The sequence below is a fragment of the Lissotriton vulgaris genome, chromosome 2_1 (assembly GCF_964263255.1).
Source record: "Lissotriton vulgaris chromosome 2_1, aLisVul1.2, whole genome shotgun sequence".
NCBI lineage: Eukaryota > Metazoa > Chordata > Amphibia > Caudata > Salamandridae > Lissotriton > Lissotriton vulgaris.
This window is the reverse complement of record NC_141687.1, coordinates 1,763,081,688-1,763,094,335: the sequence shown is the minus strand read 5'-3', so window position 1 is coordinate 1,763,094,335 and position 12,648 is coordinate 1,763,081,688. Positions and strand designations below refer to the sequence as shown.

The 12,648-nt window shown below is 45.0% G+C and overlaps 1 protein-coding gene across 2 annotated transcripts in view; it reads left to right on the top strand.

The window, feature by feature from the left end:
* KMT5B (lysine methyltransferase 5B) overlaps nt 1-12,648 on the top strand; it is a 288,550-nt gene that overhangs the window by 180,637 nt on the left and 95,265 nt on the right. For both annotated transcript variants that reach the window (XM_086957817.1, XM_086957816.1), the window contains exon 8: nt 443-609. In XM_086957817.1, the coding sequence (XP_086813943.1) occupies nt 443-609 (167 nt within the window). The remainder of the gene's footprint in view (nt 1-442; nt 610-12,648) is intronic.

The window sequence follows — 12,648 nt, the reverse complement described above, 5'->3', positions numbered from 1 at the left end:
GCTGGTGAGGGATGCACATACAAGCAGTGGAAGGGGATGTGGTCCTGCTTATGTTCTCTTGAATAAGTGCAATTGACTGCCTAGAAATTTTCTTAAGAGGCAGCTTATATATGATCTCTAGGTGGTAGGATACCCACAAATTGTGAATAAAAAGAACCTGCGGAATGAGAGGAGCATAGTCACCATCAAGGTGTCTTAAAATGTATATGTGCCTTCGAAAGGTAGGTATTTGCTGCTGTTGTATGTGTTTGTGATGTTAAAATGTGAAAATATAATATCACTTAGAGTACATTATTTAACTTTGTTAGTTGAGGGAGACTGACTAAGTGGAATGTTATGTAGCGGGCTCTTGTGCCCCGGATTCAAATGTTTAGCACTGTTAAAATTAGAAGAATGCGCTTGTATTTAGGACTTTTCTTAATATATAGTGCTCTTCTTATAGGAAACGGAATGACAAAATTGAGTGGCTGGTGGGTTGCATAGCGGAACTTTCTGAAGCAGAGGAAAACATGTTACTCCGTCATGGAGAAAATGATTTCAGTGTCATGTATTCCACAAGGAAGAACTGTGCTCAACTCTGGCTTGGCCCGGCAGCATTCATCAACCATGGTGGGTGATTTAACACTTGATTCACTGTAAGCGCTTTCCAATCTGTCCTCGACGTATTGCGATAGTACTTTGCAGTAGCATTATTTGCTAAATGTTAGATAATTGATCTGATGCGGCATTCTGGCAATCACCTTCACTTCCTTTGAATAGGAAAGGCTAGTGTCCAGTCAATCCAGATTTATCGACTTATGTATGCCAACTTTCTTGCCATGTAAGGTGAAAAAGCTCATTAATGTTTGGTAATTATGATTTTTTTTATTCTCTCAGTAATAAACAATAAACTTCTACCCGCTGCCTCCAACTTTTCTGGCCAGGATGGTAATTGTTTTGCAGCTGTTTTTCAACAAGAAAGCTGTCTTGTCATAGAGGGTCCCAAGTGTGAGTCACAAGTGCACCACAACCATTGTGTGAAAAACTATTCTGATTTTTCCACCTTTTAGTAGGGGGCAGAGATCAGCATCGTCCACCATCTCACCTTTGTTAGATGGCTCTTAAGAATTTTGCTCTTACAGGAACGGGCTATTTAGGTTTTCGTCTATTTTTGATCATTTTAGTTAATACCTTCCTCCTACTGATGCATGCAATGCTTGTAGCATCACATTGGATGTGAAGGATTGTTCTCTGCTGCAGAACCAGAGACTGCTTTTTTTTTGTCTGTGAATCTTTCATCTGGTACGTTCTTAGTATTCTCTGCTGGAATAAGGTCATGGTCACAGAGAAATTCTTATCAAGAGGGAATCGGTAATGAGCACACACATTTATGAGCACCAAGATCAGTGATAGCTTTGACTCTTATTCTGTGTCCATCGATCTGCTGTTCGAGACGTGCATCTTTAAAGCACACACATTTTCAAATGTCTCTGATGAAAACTTTTAAATCTCAGGGTTTAAAAGCCTGAGGCATTCGGTGATGTAGAACTCCTTGTGTGATTCTGAATGTGCCATAAACGAGTACTCTTCCCTGAAATTAATTGTTTAAAAAAAAGAACAACAAATTGCTTTCTTCTATTGTGTGCTATCCCTGTAATTGTGCTGCTAAAATTGATGGGGGAACCCTGGCCTTTTAATCCATTGGTTTTTTTTTTATCTTCCTGCTTGCTTATTGCTGATTTTAAATCTACCCGGGAAAGGGGGAGGGGTGCAGGGGGTTCACTGGGCCTTCCTGACATTCCAGCATCCTCTTGGCTGGCATTCGAACAGGCACACCTGTTCAAGTGGCCTTGCTCACAATTTTTCTTTTTTGACACCATTTTGAGGCTTCGAAACACTGCTCTGTTAGCCTGCTAGTAATTCTTCTCTCACCCCTTTATCAGGATGGCCATAGCAAGGGCGCGCCAAAGGCAAGTTGAAGGTGTGCCAAAGGCAAGCCCGTCTGCGCCCGAACAGGCTCCGGGGCCAAATACCCTGCCCCTTTTGGGTCTAATTTGAGGATATTTTCAGCTGAATAATTGAAAGCACTCTCGGGTTAGTGCTTTGTTGCCTGTCAAGCTTCACTTGATTTATCTATGAGCGCTTTAACATGCACCTTTTGTAACTTCCCTAGATCCTCAAACTACCCAGGTGGGTATCACAACAGGGTGTGTTCTTTTGGGACACTTGCGGGGGAATATAGAGAAGCCTGTTTTGCATTCTGAAAAGAACAGTAAGTTTCTCTTTTACAACCTCAATGTGCACACTCTTACGAGACATCAGCAAGTTTTCTACTATTTTGTGGTGGACCATATGCCAGATGCTATGTTTCTGACAGAAAGGTTATTCCATTAGGAGGAGGACAGACCAAATAAATTGGGTGGGGCGGTCGGCTTCCTGTTTAAAAATATATATATATAAATGCAAAATTCTAGAATTGTCTGTTCCTCATTGCGAAGCCGCCACCTTAATGGAAATGACTATGAAATTTACTTTACCTGCCATTTTAATATATCGTCCCCTGGGTTATGCAGGAAATTGTCCCTAATATTTTAGCCCTCCTCATTCTATCTGCTAATTTTATTCTAATAGGAGACCAAAATATTCACCTCGTAGATAGTTTCAGTTGCGCTGGGAAAACTCTGATCGAAGTCCTGAATGCCCCCAACCTGACTCTTATCAATTCTACTCCAACTCATATAACAGGTCTTCTTCTGGACCTGATCTTTTTTAACTTAAAAAATCTTGCTCTACTACTACAGTGCCCCTAATGTGGTTGGATCATCACGTCATACCATTTAGTATTTCAACCACATTGTCTCTCTTCAGATCTCCGGGCAGGTTCAGAACCTGGTCGAGACTAGATACTTCAACCCTTAATTCCCAACTGAGGAGCACAATGCCCAACTTAGCCCAGGTGGCTGTGAGTGATCAGCCTATAATTGGCGCTTGGCTGCAGAACTCATTGGTTGAGGTTATGCTTTCGAAACTTGTCCGGACTCCTCCTCCGGCTCCCTGGTTTACTGAGGCACTTTGTGCGGAGTATACTAGATGCAAAGGTTTCGAGAGTGCTTGGAGGTCTAAATATGAGGAAGAATCCAAACTTAAGTATAAAGATGAACTGAAACGCTATCACTTACTTCGTAGAACTGCCACTGCCCGCACTACCTTTTATCCGAACCAAATACCTCCACACAGAACTGGCCCAACAAACGGTGTTTGAAGCATATGAGCTGCAGATTCTTTGCATTAGATCGCCACCTGGTGTTGGGCTCGGATGATTGCATGTTGTTGTTGTCTTTGAAGAAGTCTTTGTAGTCACTAGATAGGTGACTCCTCACTTGGATGATAGTGCGCAAGAGCATCAGCTCCATCCTTAGATTGTTTTTTTCTGCCACTGGGTTCGGATGTAACTTTTCCGCTCTGGTTCGAAATCTACCTTTAATAGTAGTGTGACGTGAAAAAACATTAAAAAACAACTTCCGATATCAACAAACATCGACTCGACTACTTCACCAGCTCGATTCCGGTCGTCGACGCGGGCTGTTGGGGCTATCCACGCCATGAGGCCTACAACTCATGAAAAAGGACGCCATTCAAAAGATGCCCCAAGTGTGGAGCAAAATTTCCACACAGTGACCATCACGAGGTCTGTAACCTGTGCTTATCGCTAGAACACGACGAGTCAAGCTCTATAGCCTGTGCATCCTTTTGATCTAAAAAGACTATTTGAGATCGGTGGGCCCGTCGACACGACATGCAGAGATCGGCTCCGGATATCTTCGACGAAGAAGTTGCACTCGTCCCAGAAGAAGATTCAGACGATCTCCAAATCGTATCCGGGGCAGATGACTCCGAAGACTCCATACCATCGGGTCAGCGCGTGAGTACTACTGCCCCTGCCCCATACCCAGCACATAAATCGAAGGCAAAGGTCAACACTTCACCTACGGGGCCCAGTCGCGACCGAAAGAATACTTCGAAAGCCCTGCCATCGATTCCCTAGTCGCGTCAAACGCTAGAAAAAGGGCAAACTCACAAACATCAGGCGAAGCACCGCCCCCTGATAAAGAATCTAAAGTAATCAATGCTTCGGGCAAGAGAATAGCTGCCCAAGCTAGCAATGCATGGCGTATAGCTAAGATACGACAGGGCTCACTATGATCAGTTAGAAACACTCTTACAACATCTACCTGACCAATATAAAGCACAGGCAAACGACCTTATACAAGAAGGTAAGCTAATTTCTAATGCCTCAATCAAATGTGCAGATGTAGCAGACACTGCAGCTAGAGCTATAAACACTAGTGTCCTACTTAGACGTCATGCGTGGCTACGCATTTCCGGATTTAAGCAAGAAGTGCAAACTACTATCTTAAATCAGCCATTCAACCAACAACAACTGTTTGGACCAGAGGTAGACACAGCACTTGAAAAAATGAAAAAGGACACTGATACAGCCAAATCTATGGGAGCTTTGCAATCCACCCAAGCTCAAGGCTCCTTTTGACACTCATTTTATAGAGGAGGCTCCAAACAAGCTGGAGCAGACAATTCAGCTTCCTTTAAATCTAATACTCGAACATCCTCCAATAGAGGATATTTTAGAGGAGGCTATAGAGGCAACAACAATAAGGGTAGAGGACGATGAAATAACAATAGTCGAACCTCCCCCAGCACAAAACATTGACTTTCTTCTGCTCCCCCAGCAGCATTTCACTCCTGTGGGGGGCAGACTTACACAGTTCCTACCTGTCTGGAATTCCATCACAACAGACAAGTGGGTAAGACAGATTATCCAGTATGGCTACTGCCTGGAACTTACAGCTACCCCTCCAAACATACCACCCAGACAGCGTCCAATGTCTACTGAACACCTTACACTGCTCAAACAAGAAGTTCTATCATTACTTCAGAAAGACGCTATAGAAATTGTTCCCTTACAGCGAGTAAACTCCTGTTCCATGATGTTGTATTTCCTAATACCCAAAAAGGACGGGACACTAAGACCAATTCTCGACCTCAGGCCCCTCAATCTGTATATACACTCAGATAATTTTCATATGATCACTTTACAACAAGTGCAGAAATAAGTCGACTTCCTTACTACACTAGATCTAAAGGACCCCTACTTCCACATTCCTGTACATCCTTCTCACAGGAAGTATCTAAGGTTTGTACTGGAAGGACCGCACTATCAGTTCAAAATCCTTCCATTCGGGGTCACAACTGAACTAAGAGTGTTTACAAAGTACCTAGCAATAGTGAATTTGAATTTGCAATCGAATTTATATAGCGTGTAGATCACCCGTAGGTCTCATAGCGCTTCCAGAAATTCAGTGAGAGAACAGACCTAGAGGACCTAAAAGAGCCAGGTTTTCAAGTTTCTGCAGAATGTGTTGTGATTAGGGTCTATTCTAATCTGAAGGGGTAGAGTGTTCCATGTGTCTGGGGCTATTTTAGAAAAACATCTGTCCCAATTTCTGACTGAGCGGACTTTTGAGACCATTAGGAGGTGCTTGTCTGAGGAGCGGAGGGTTCTAGTCGGGCAGTAATCAGAGTTTTCTTTCCAAATATTTAGGTCCTTGGCCATTGAGAGTTTTGTGGACTAGGCAGCATATTTTAAATTTGATGCATTTTTTTATGGGGAGCCAGTGTAGTTTTCTGAGACATGGGGCCGATGAAGTGCGGGTGGGGAGATCGAGAACAAGCCTGGCCGCTGTATTTTGCAGGGTCTGAAGTTTTGTCAAAATACTTTCATTGATGGCGGTAAGCAGTGCATTGCCGTAGTCCAGGTGACTTACAATTAAGCCCTGTATTAAGGGCTTGCGGGATGATATGGGGATCCACTTAAAGATCATCCTGAGGCTGCGCATCAGTCCAAAGCTGGTGTGTACTACTTTGTTGACTTGGGCCGACATGGACAGTTTATTATCGATAGTGACACCCAAATTCCGAACTGAGTTCTTCGGGGCAGGACAGGGGCCTAATGTTGGTGGCCAACATTCATCTGACCAGTATTGCTGCGCGTTTCCAAACAGCATTATCTCGGTCTTTCCAGCCTTAAGCATCAGGTAATTATTGGTCATCCATTCCTTTATAGAGGTCATGCAATGTTGGAATCTGGATTTAGTGTCTGTAGGGTTTGGACGTAGGGTGATTAACAGCTGGGTGTTGTCAGCGTAAGACAGTTTCAAAGCCATGAGCTCTGATTACCTTGGCCAGTGGGGATAGGTATAAATTGAAAAGTGTGGGACTCAAAATTGATCCCTGGGGAATTCCCTTATCGTTTTCCACGTTTGTTGAGGAAAAAGACCCAAGTTGGACCCTAGACCGCCTTCTGGTCAGGTAGCTTTTGATCCAAAGTAGGGCTGAGCCCTCGACACCGATCTCTACTAGGCGCTCTAAAAGAATGCTGTGTGAGATGGTGTTGAAGGCTGCCGATAAGTCGCGTAGGATCAGAATGGCCGATTGTCTTGCGTCGATGGTCAGCCGAATATTATCCACTATCCCAAGCAAGGCAGTCTCAGTGCTGTGAAAAGCTCTGAAGCCTGATTGGGATGGATCCAGTAACTTGTTATCTTCCAGATGTTTAACTAGTTGTTTATTTATTAAGGATTCCATGACCTTCCCAAAGAGTGGTAGTAGGGAGATCGTGCGGTAATTTAGGGGTTGTTTTGGGTCGGCGTTGTTATTTTTTAGTATTGGTCTAATTATAGCCTCTTTCCAGTGGGCGGGGACCGTACATTGGGTTAAAGATAGTTTAAGGGTGGCGGTCAATTCGGTGATCAGGGCCGGTGCAATTTTAGCTAAGATTTGGGAGGAGGCGGGGTCAGCTGGGGACCCTGATTTGATTTTCTTTATTGTGTCACTCCAAATTCCCACATACTGATAAACATACAGTATGCAACAAGTGCCTCTCTCCCGAGCACAACAAGGAAAACTGTCCAGCTTGTGCTCAGTTCCGGTCGAAGAAGACTATCCGGAACCGAAGGGCCGCTAGACAAGAGATGCAGAGGCAGGCACCGGAACCGGAGAACATTTTCGAAGACGAACATGACCTCCCAGAAGCGGCGGACTCCGACCTAGAAATTGTCACCGTAGCACCGTAGAGGGCCTGTCTGACTCCGATGACCAGGTCACACCGGGGCAAACTGTGAGTACCATGCCCCCATCCCCGCTTCCATCTCAAGGCAAGGCTCCGGTCGAAGCATCGCCTATAGGCCTTAGCCAAGATCGACAAACTCCTTCAGAGGCCCGCCTTCTGGCTCTGCTCTGAAGAACAAACCTAAGCCTTCTGATACCCCGGGAACAAGCTACACTCTTCTCAAAAAGGCTGCTGAATCGAAAAAGGTTGTTGAGCCAAATACACTAGTTGATACAAAAAAGGGCGTCGAAACAAAAAAGGTTGTCGATCCCAAAAGAATAGTCGACCCGACAACGGCCGCTGAGCCGAAAAGGAGTGTCGAGCAACAAAAAACAAGTCACACTAAAAAATCCCGTCGACCTGAAGAAGGCAGTCGACTCTACAAAAAAAACGGTCGATCCGAAAAAGGTTATCGACCCGAAAAAAACAGGTCGATACGAAAAAGGTCGTTGAATCAAAGAAGGTCGCCGAACCAAAAAAGGCAGTAGAGCCAACAAGAAACGTCGACCTGAAAAAGGTCACCGACCCGAAAAAAGGAGTCGAGCCGAAAAAAGCTCCACAGCCAAAGGCCCTCGAGCCAAAGACTCAACACAAACAAGTGACTAAGCCAAAAACATTGGCGCCAAAACCACGGTCAGTTGAGGAAGAACTTTTCCATCCTGATCCAGAGAGTGAAAAACAGCCTAAACTGTATATAGACCCTAAAACAGCACGGGTAACAGTTTACCACAGGAAGAAGAGACCTTTGGACACTGACACTGCTTTCCCTGTTCCTCCAAAGAAGAAAGACTTTGCAACATCTCCCTCAAGGCCTTTCACTCCTCCTCCTTTCTTTCCTGACATGTCTTATGTGCCTTACTCTGCCTCAAATTATGATGAGACAGAAAACATACGGGAAGATCCTCAAGATAAATTTGTAGAACCTGAGGATCAGTATATACAAGATAACATATGGAATACAAGATAACACCAGAATGATCCTTATGATACATACAACCCACAACCCATCCCTGACACCTCTACATATCCTACAAAGCCGTCGCCTACTGACGACACCATTGTCTTTAACCAACTAGTGGATAGGGCAGTTAAATATCATAATGTAGACATGCACACTGACCCAATAGAAGAGGATTTCCTATTTGACACTTTTCCAACTTCAGAAAAAAGTGTGCGTACACTTCCTATGTTAAAAGGGGTACTGAAACATGGGCCAGACATATTTAAAAATCCATCCAGAGCGCGTGTCCTCAATCCCAGAATTGCGAAAAAGTATAAAGCAGACCCTTCTTATATTAAGTCACAGTTGCCTTTAGACTCATTAGTGGTAGCAAACGCTCGAAAGCGAGCTAATTCACAAACAACCGGAAAAGCTCCCCCTCTGACAAAGAGTCAAAGATACTAGAAGCCTCAGGCAAAAGAGTGGCATCCCAAGCAGCAAATACTTGGAGAATTGCAAACACACAGGCTCTATTAGCACGATACGATAGAGCACATTAGGACCAGCTAGAGGGTTTACAACAACACCTGCCAGAACCCTTTAAAACTAAAGCTAACGACCTAATACAGGAAGGCAAATTTATCACAAATTCTTCCATTAAATTTGCACTTGACGCAGCTGACACAGCAGCCAGGTCCATCAACAACAGCGTATTACTACGCCGGCATGCGTGGCTACGCATTTCCGGATTTAAGAATGAAGTGCTATCAACCATCCTCAACCAGCCAGTTAACCAAGACTTTCTGTTTGGCCCTGCAGTAGATACCATCTTAGAGAAGATGAAAAAAGATACTGATACTGCTAAGTCTATGGGCGCACTTCAGTTTCAACAATCTAGAAGTTCCTTTCGCTGATCCTCCTTTCGAGGCTCAAGTAGAGGCAACGCATCCCAAACTTCCTCTACATTCAAAAGTAATACCCAGAGAACCTTTAATAAAGGTTCCAACAGAGGAGGTTATAGAGGCAATAATAAAAAGGGCAGAGGACGTGGCGGCAACAACACCAGAGCCTCTACCGCCACCAAACAGTGACTTGCTCACACTCCCTCCAGACCACTCAACACCTGTCGGAGGAAGACTAACACAATTCCTACCAGTATGGAACGCAATTACCACAGACAGGTGGGTGAGACAAATTATCTAGTATGGTAATTGCCTGGAACTCACTTCTACTCCACCCAACATACCACCCAAACACCGTCCTATGTCCAAAGAACACATCACGCTGTTACAACAAGAGGTGACATCCATGCTAGATAAGGGAGCCATAGAGCCAGTCCCTTTTCAACACCAAGGAACAGGAGTATACTTGCTATACTTCCTTATTCCCAAAAAGGACAGGTCCCTCATACCAATATTGGACCTCAGACCTCTGAACCATTACATACTCTCAGAGCATTTCCATATGATCACTCTACCAACAAGTTACTCCAACAAGGCGACTTCCTCGCTACATTAGACCTCAAGGATGCATATTTTCACATACCCATACATCCAGCTCACATGAAATACCTCCTGTTCACAATAGAAGGTCACCACTATCAATTCAAAGTTCTCCCCTTCGGGGTAACTACAGCACCAAGGGTTTTTACGAAATGCCTAGCAGTAGTAGCAGCACACCTCAGAAGGCAACACATCCATGTGTTCCCCTACCTGGACGATTGGCTCATAAAAGCCAACTCATACGCGAAGTGTGCAAACCACACATCTCACACAATCCAGCTGCTGCACAGTCTGGGATTTTCCATAAATTACCCAAAATCACATCTGCAGCCCTCCCACATACAACAATATCTGGGAGCAACAATAGATACCTCAGTGTCAAAAGCATATCCAAATCCAGCCAGGATAGCCAACATGCAGTCTCTAATTCAAAGATTTCAACTACAACACTCATTTGCAGCTCGAGTGTTCATGCAGCTTATAGGCATGATGGCCTCCTGCATATTCATTTTCCCTCATACCCGACTGCGTCCATTGCAAGAATGCCTAGCATGGCAGTGGAACCAAGCTCAAGGACAACTAAAAGACCTAGTGTTGGTAGACTGTCGCACTTACAACTCTCTGCAGTGGTGAAACCCACAAAACCTTTCCACGGGGCGACTGTTCCAAGAGCCGGTTCCACAGGTAGTACTAACAGCGGACGCATCACTGACAGGTTGGGGAGCCCACCTACTTCAATACACAGTCCAAGGGCTCTGGACAGTCAAGCAGAAGACACTGCATATAAACCACTTAGAGTTGCTAGCAGTATTTCTAGCAATGAAAGCCTTCCAGAAATACTTGTACAACATGGCTGTATTAATCCGGACGGACAACATGACAGCCATGTACTACATCCAGAAACAGGGAGGGGCACACTCTCCGCAGCTGTCTCACCTAGCACAGAGCAATGGAGGTGGGCAATTCCAAAAAACATCTTTTTCCTGGCAGAACACCTCCCAGGAATAGACAATCAGATCCCAGATCTACTAAGCAGACACAGCCAACAGATACACGAATGGGAAATTCACCCTCAAGTCCTCAAACCATTCTTCCAAAAGTGGGGGCATCAGAGATAGATCTGTTTGCCAGAAAAGAAAACTCAAAATGCCAGTCCTTTGCCGCCAGGTTCCCACACCCTTTGTCACAGGGCAATGCGATATGGATGAACTGGTCCGGCAGATTTGTGTACGCTTTTCCGCCAACCCCACTGATTCCATTAGTGGCACGCAAACTAAAGCAACAGTCCCTCACAATGATCCTGGTTGGATGATCCTGGTTGCTCCCACATGGGCAAGACAGCCATGGTACACGACACTCCTAGAACTCTCAGTAGTTCCACACCAAAGACTGCGCCTATTGCCACAGCTGTTATCTCAGAACCATGGAGAAATCAGGCACCCAGATCCCAATCAGATGAACCTAGCGATCTGGCTCCTGAAGTCTTAGAGTTCGGATATCTTGACTTGCCTCCAGACTGTATGAACATTATCAAGGAAGCAAAACGCCCAACTACTAGAGCATGCTACGCAGCTAAATAGAAAAGATTTGTAATTTACTGTAATAATAACCAAGTCAATCCATTAGATGCCTCCATCCAGAACATAATCTGTTACTTGTTACATCTACAAAGATGCAATCTAGCATACTCTTCCATAAGGCTACACCTTGCTGCTAAAGCAGCATATCTCCAAAACAGACCACACCTGCCACCTATCAAAGCTTTTATGGAAGGACTTAAAAGAATTATCCCTCCAAGACATCCACCTTAGCCAGTCTGGAACTTAACCCCTTCCATGCTGATGACGGAATCGCTCCGTCATCAGCTACAGTTGAGCTGTGCTGATGACGGAGCGGTTCCGTCATGGCCCGGCCGCCGCGCCTGCGCGGCGCTGATTTCGCGCCTGCGCGGGCGTTCTAAAGAGCGGGGCGGGTCATGACGGAACCGCTCCGTCACCAGCACAGCTCAACTGTAGCTGGTGACGGAGCGGTTCTGTCACCAGCATGCGGCGGCCGCGCGGCCGCCCCGCCCCTTTAGCGCTGCGGCGGAATAGCCGCCGCAGCGAAGGGGTTAAACGTAGTACTTACCAGACTTATGGGGACACCTTTCAAACCACTCCATTCGTGTGAATTACAACTCTTAACATGGAAGGTGGCATTTTTAGTTGCCATTACCTCCCTCAGGCGAGTGAGTGAGTGAGCTACAAGCACTAACCATTCAAGAACCTTTCATGCAAATACATCATAATAAGGTAGTGCTCCGTACTAACCCTAAGTTCATGCCAAAAGTTATATCAACGTTCCATATCAATCAGTCAATAGATTGGCCAGTTTTCTTCTAAAACCCGCAGTCAGTGGCTGAAAGAGCCCTACACACACTAGATGTAAAAAGAGCCCTGTTATATTACGTTGACAGAACTAAAGCTTTCAAAAAGACAAAACAACTATTTGTTGCTTTTGCTCCACAACATAAAGGTAACCCTATTTCAAAAACAGGAATAGCCAGATGGATAGTTAAGTGCATTCAGATATGCTATCAAAAGGCTAAGCGCACTCTAATAGTTCCCCCAAAAGCCCACTCAACGCGCAAAATGGGGGCATCCATGGCTTTCCTAGGAAATATTCCACTAGAAGACATATGTAGGGCGGCTACATGGTCTACCATACACACTTTCACTAAACACTACTGTGTAGACGTGCAAGCAAGGCAACAAGCTGCTGTAGGCCGGGCTGTCCTCAAAACTCTTTTTCAAACTGCTGCAGCTGGTATAGGTGACCACCGCTAGAGGAGATACTGCTATACAGTCTATGCTACAATATGAATTCAGCAGCCCACATGCCTCGAACGGAAAATGCTACTTACCCGTATGCATCTGTTCTAGGCATGTAGGGCTGCTGACATTCATATCGCCCAACCTCCTCCCCGGTGCCTGTCACAGCTGCAGTAATTCTTTCTACAAACATTTACAGGGTCATCTCTTACTTTTCTGTACTCCATCTTT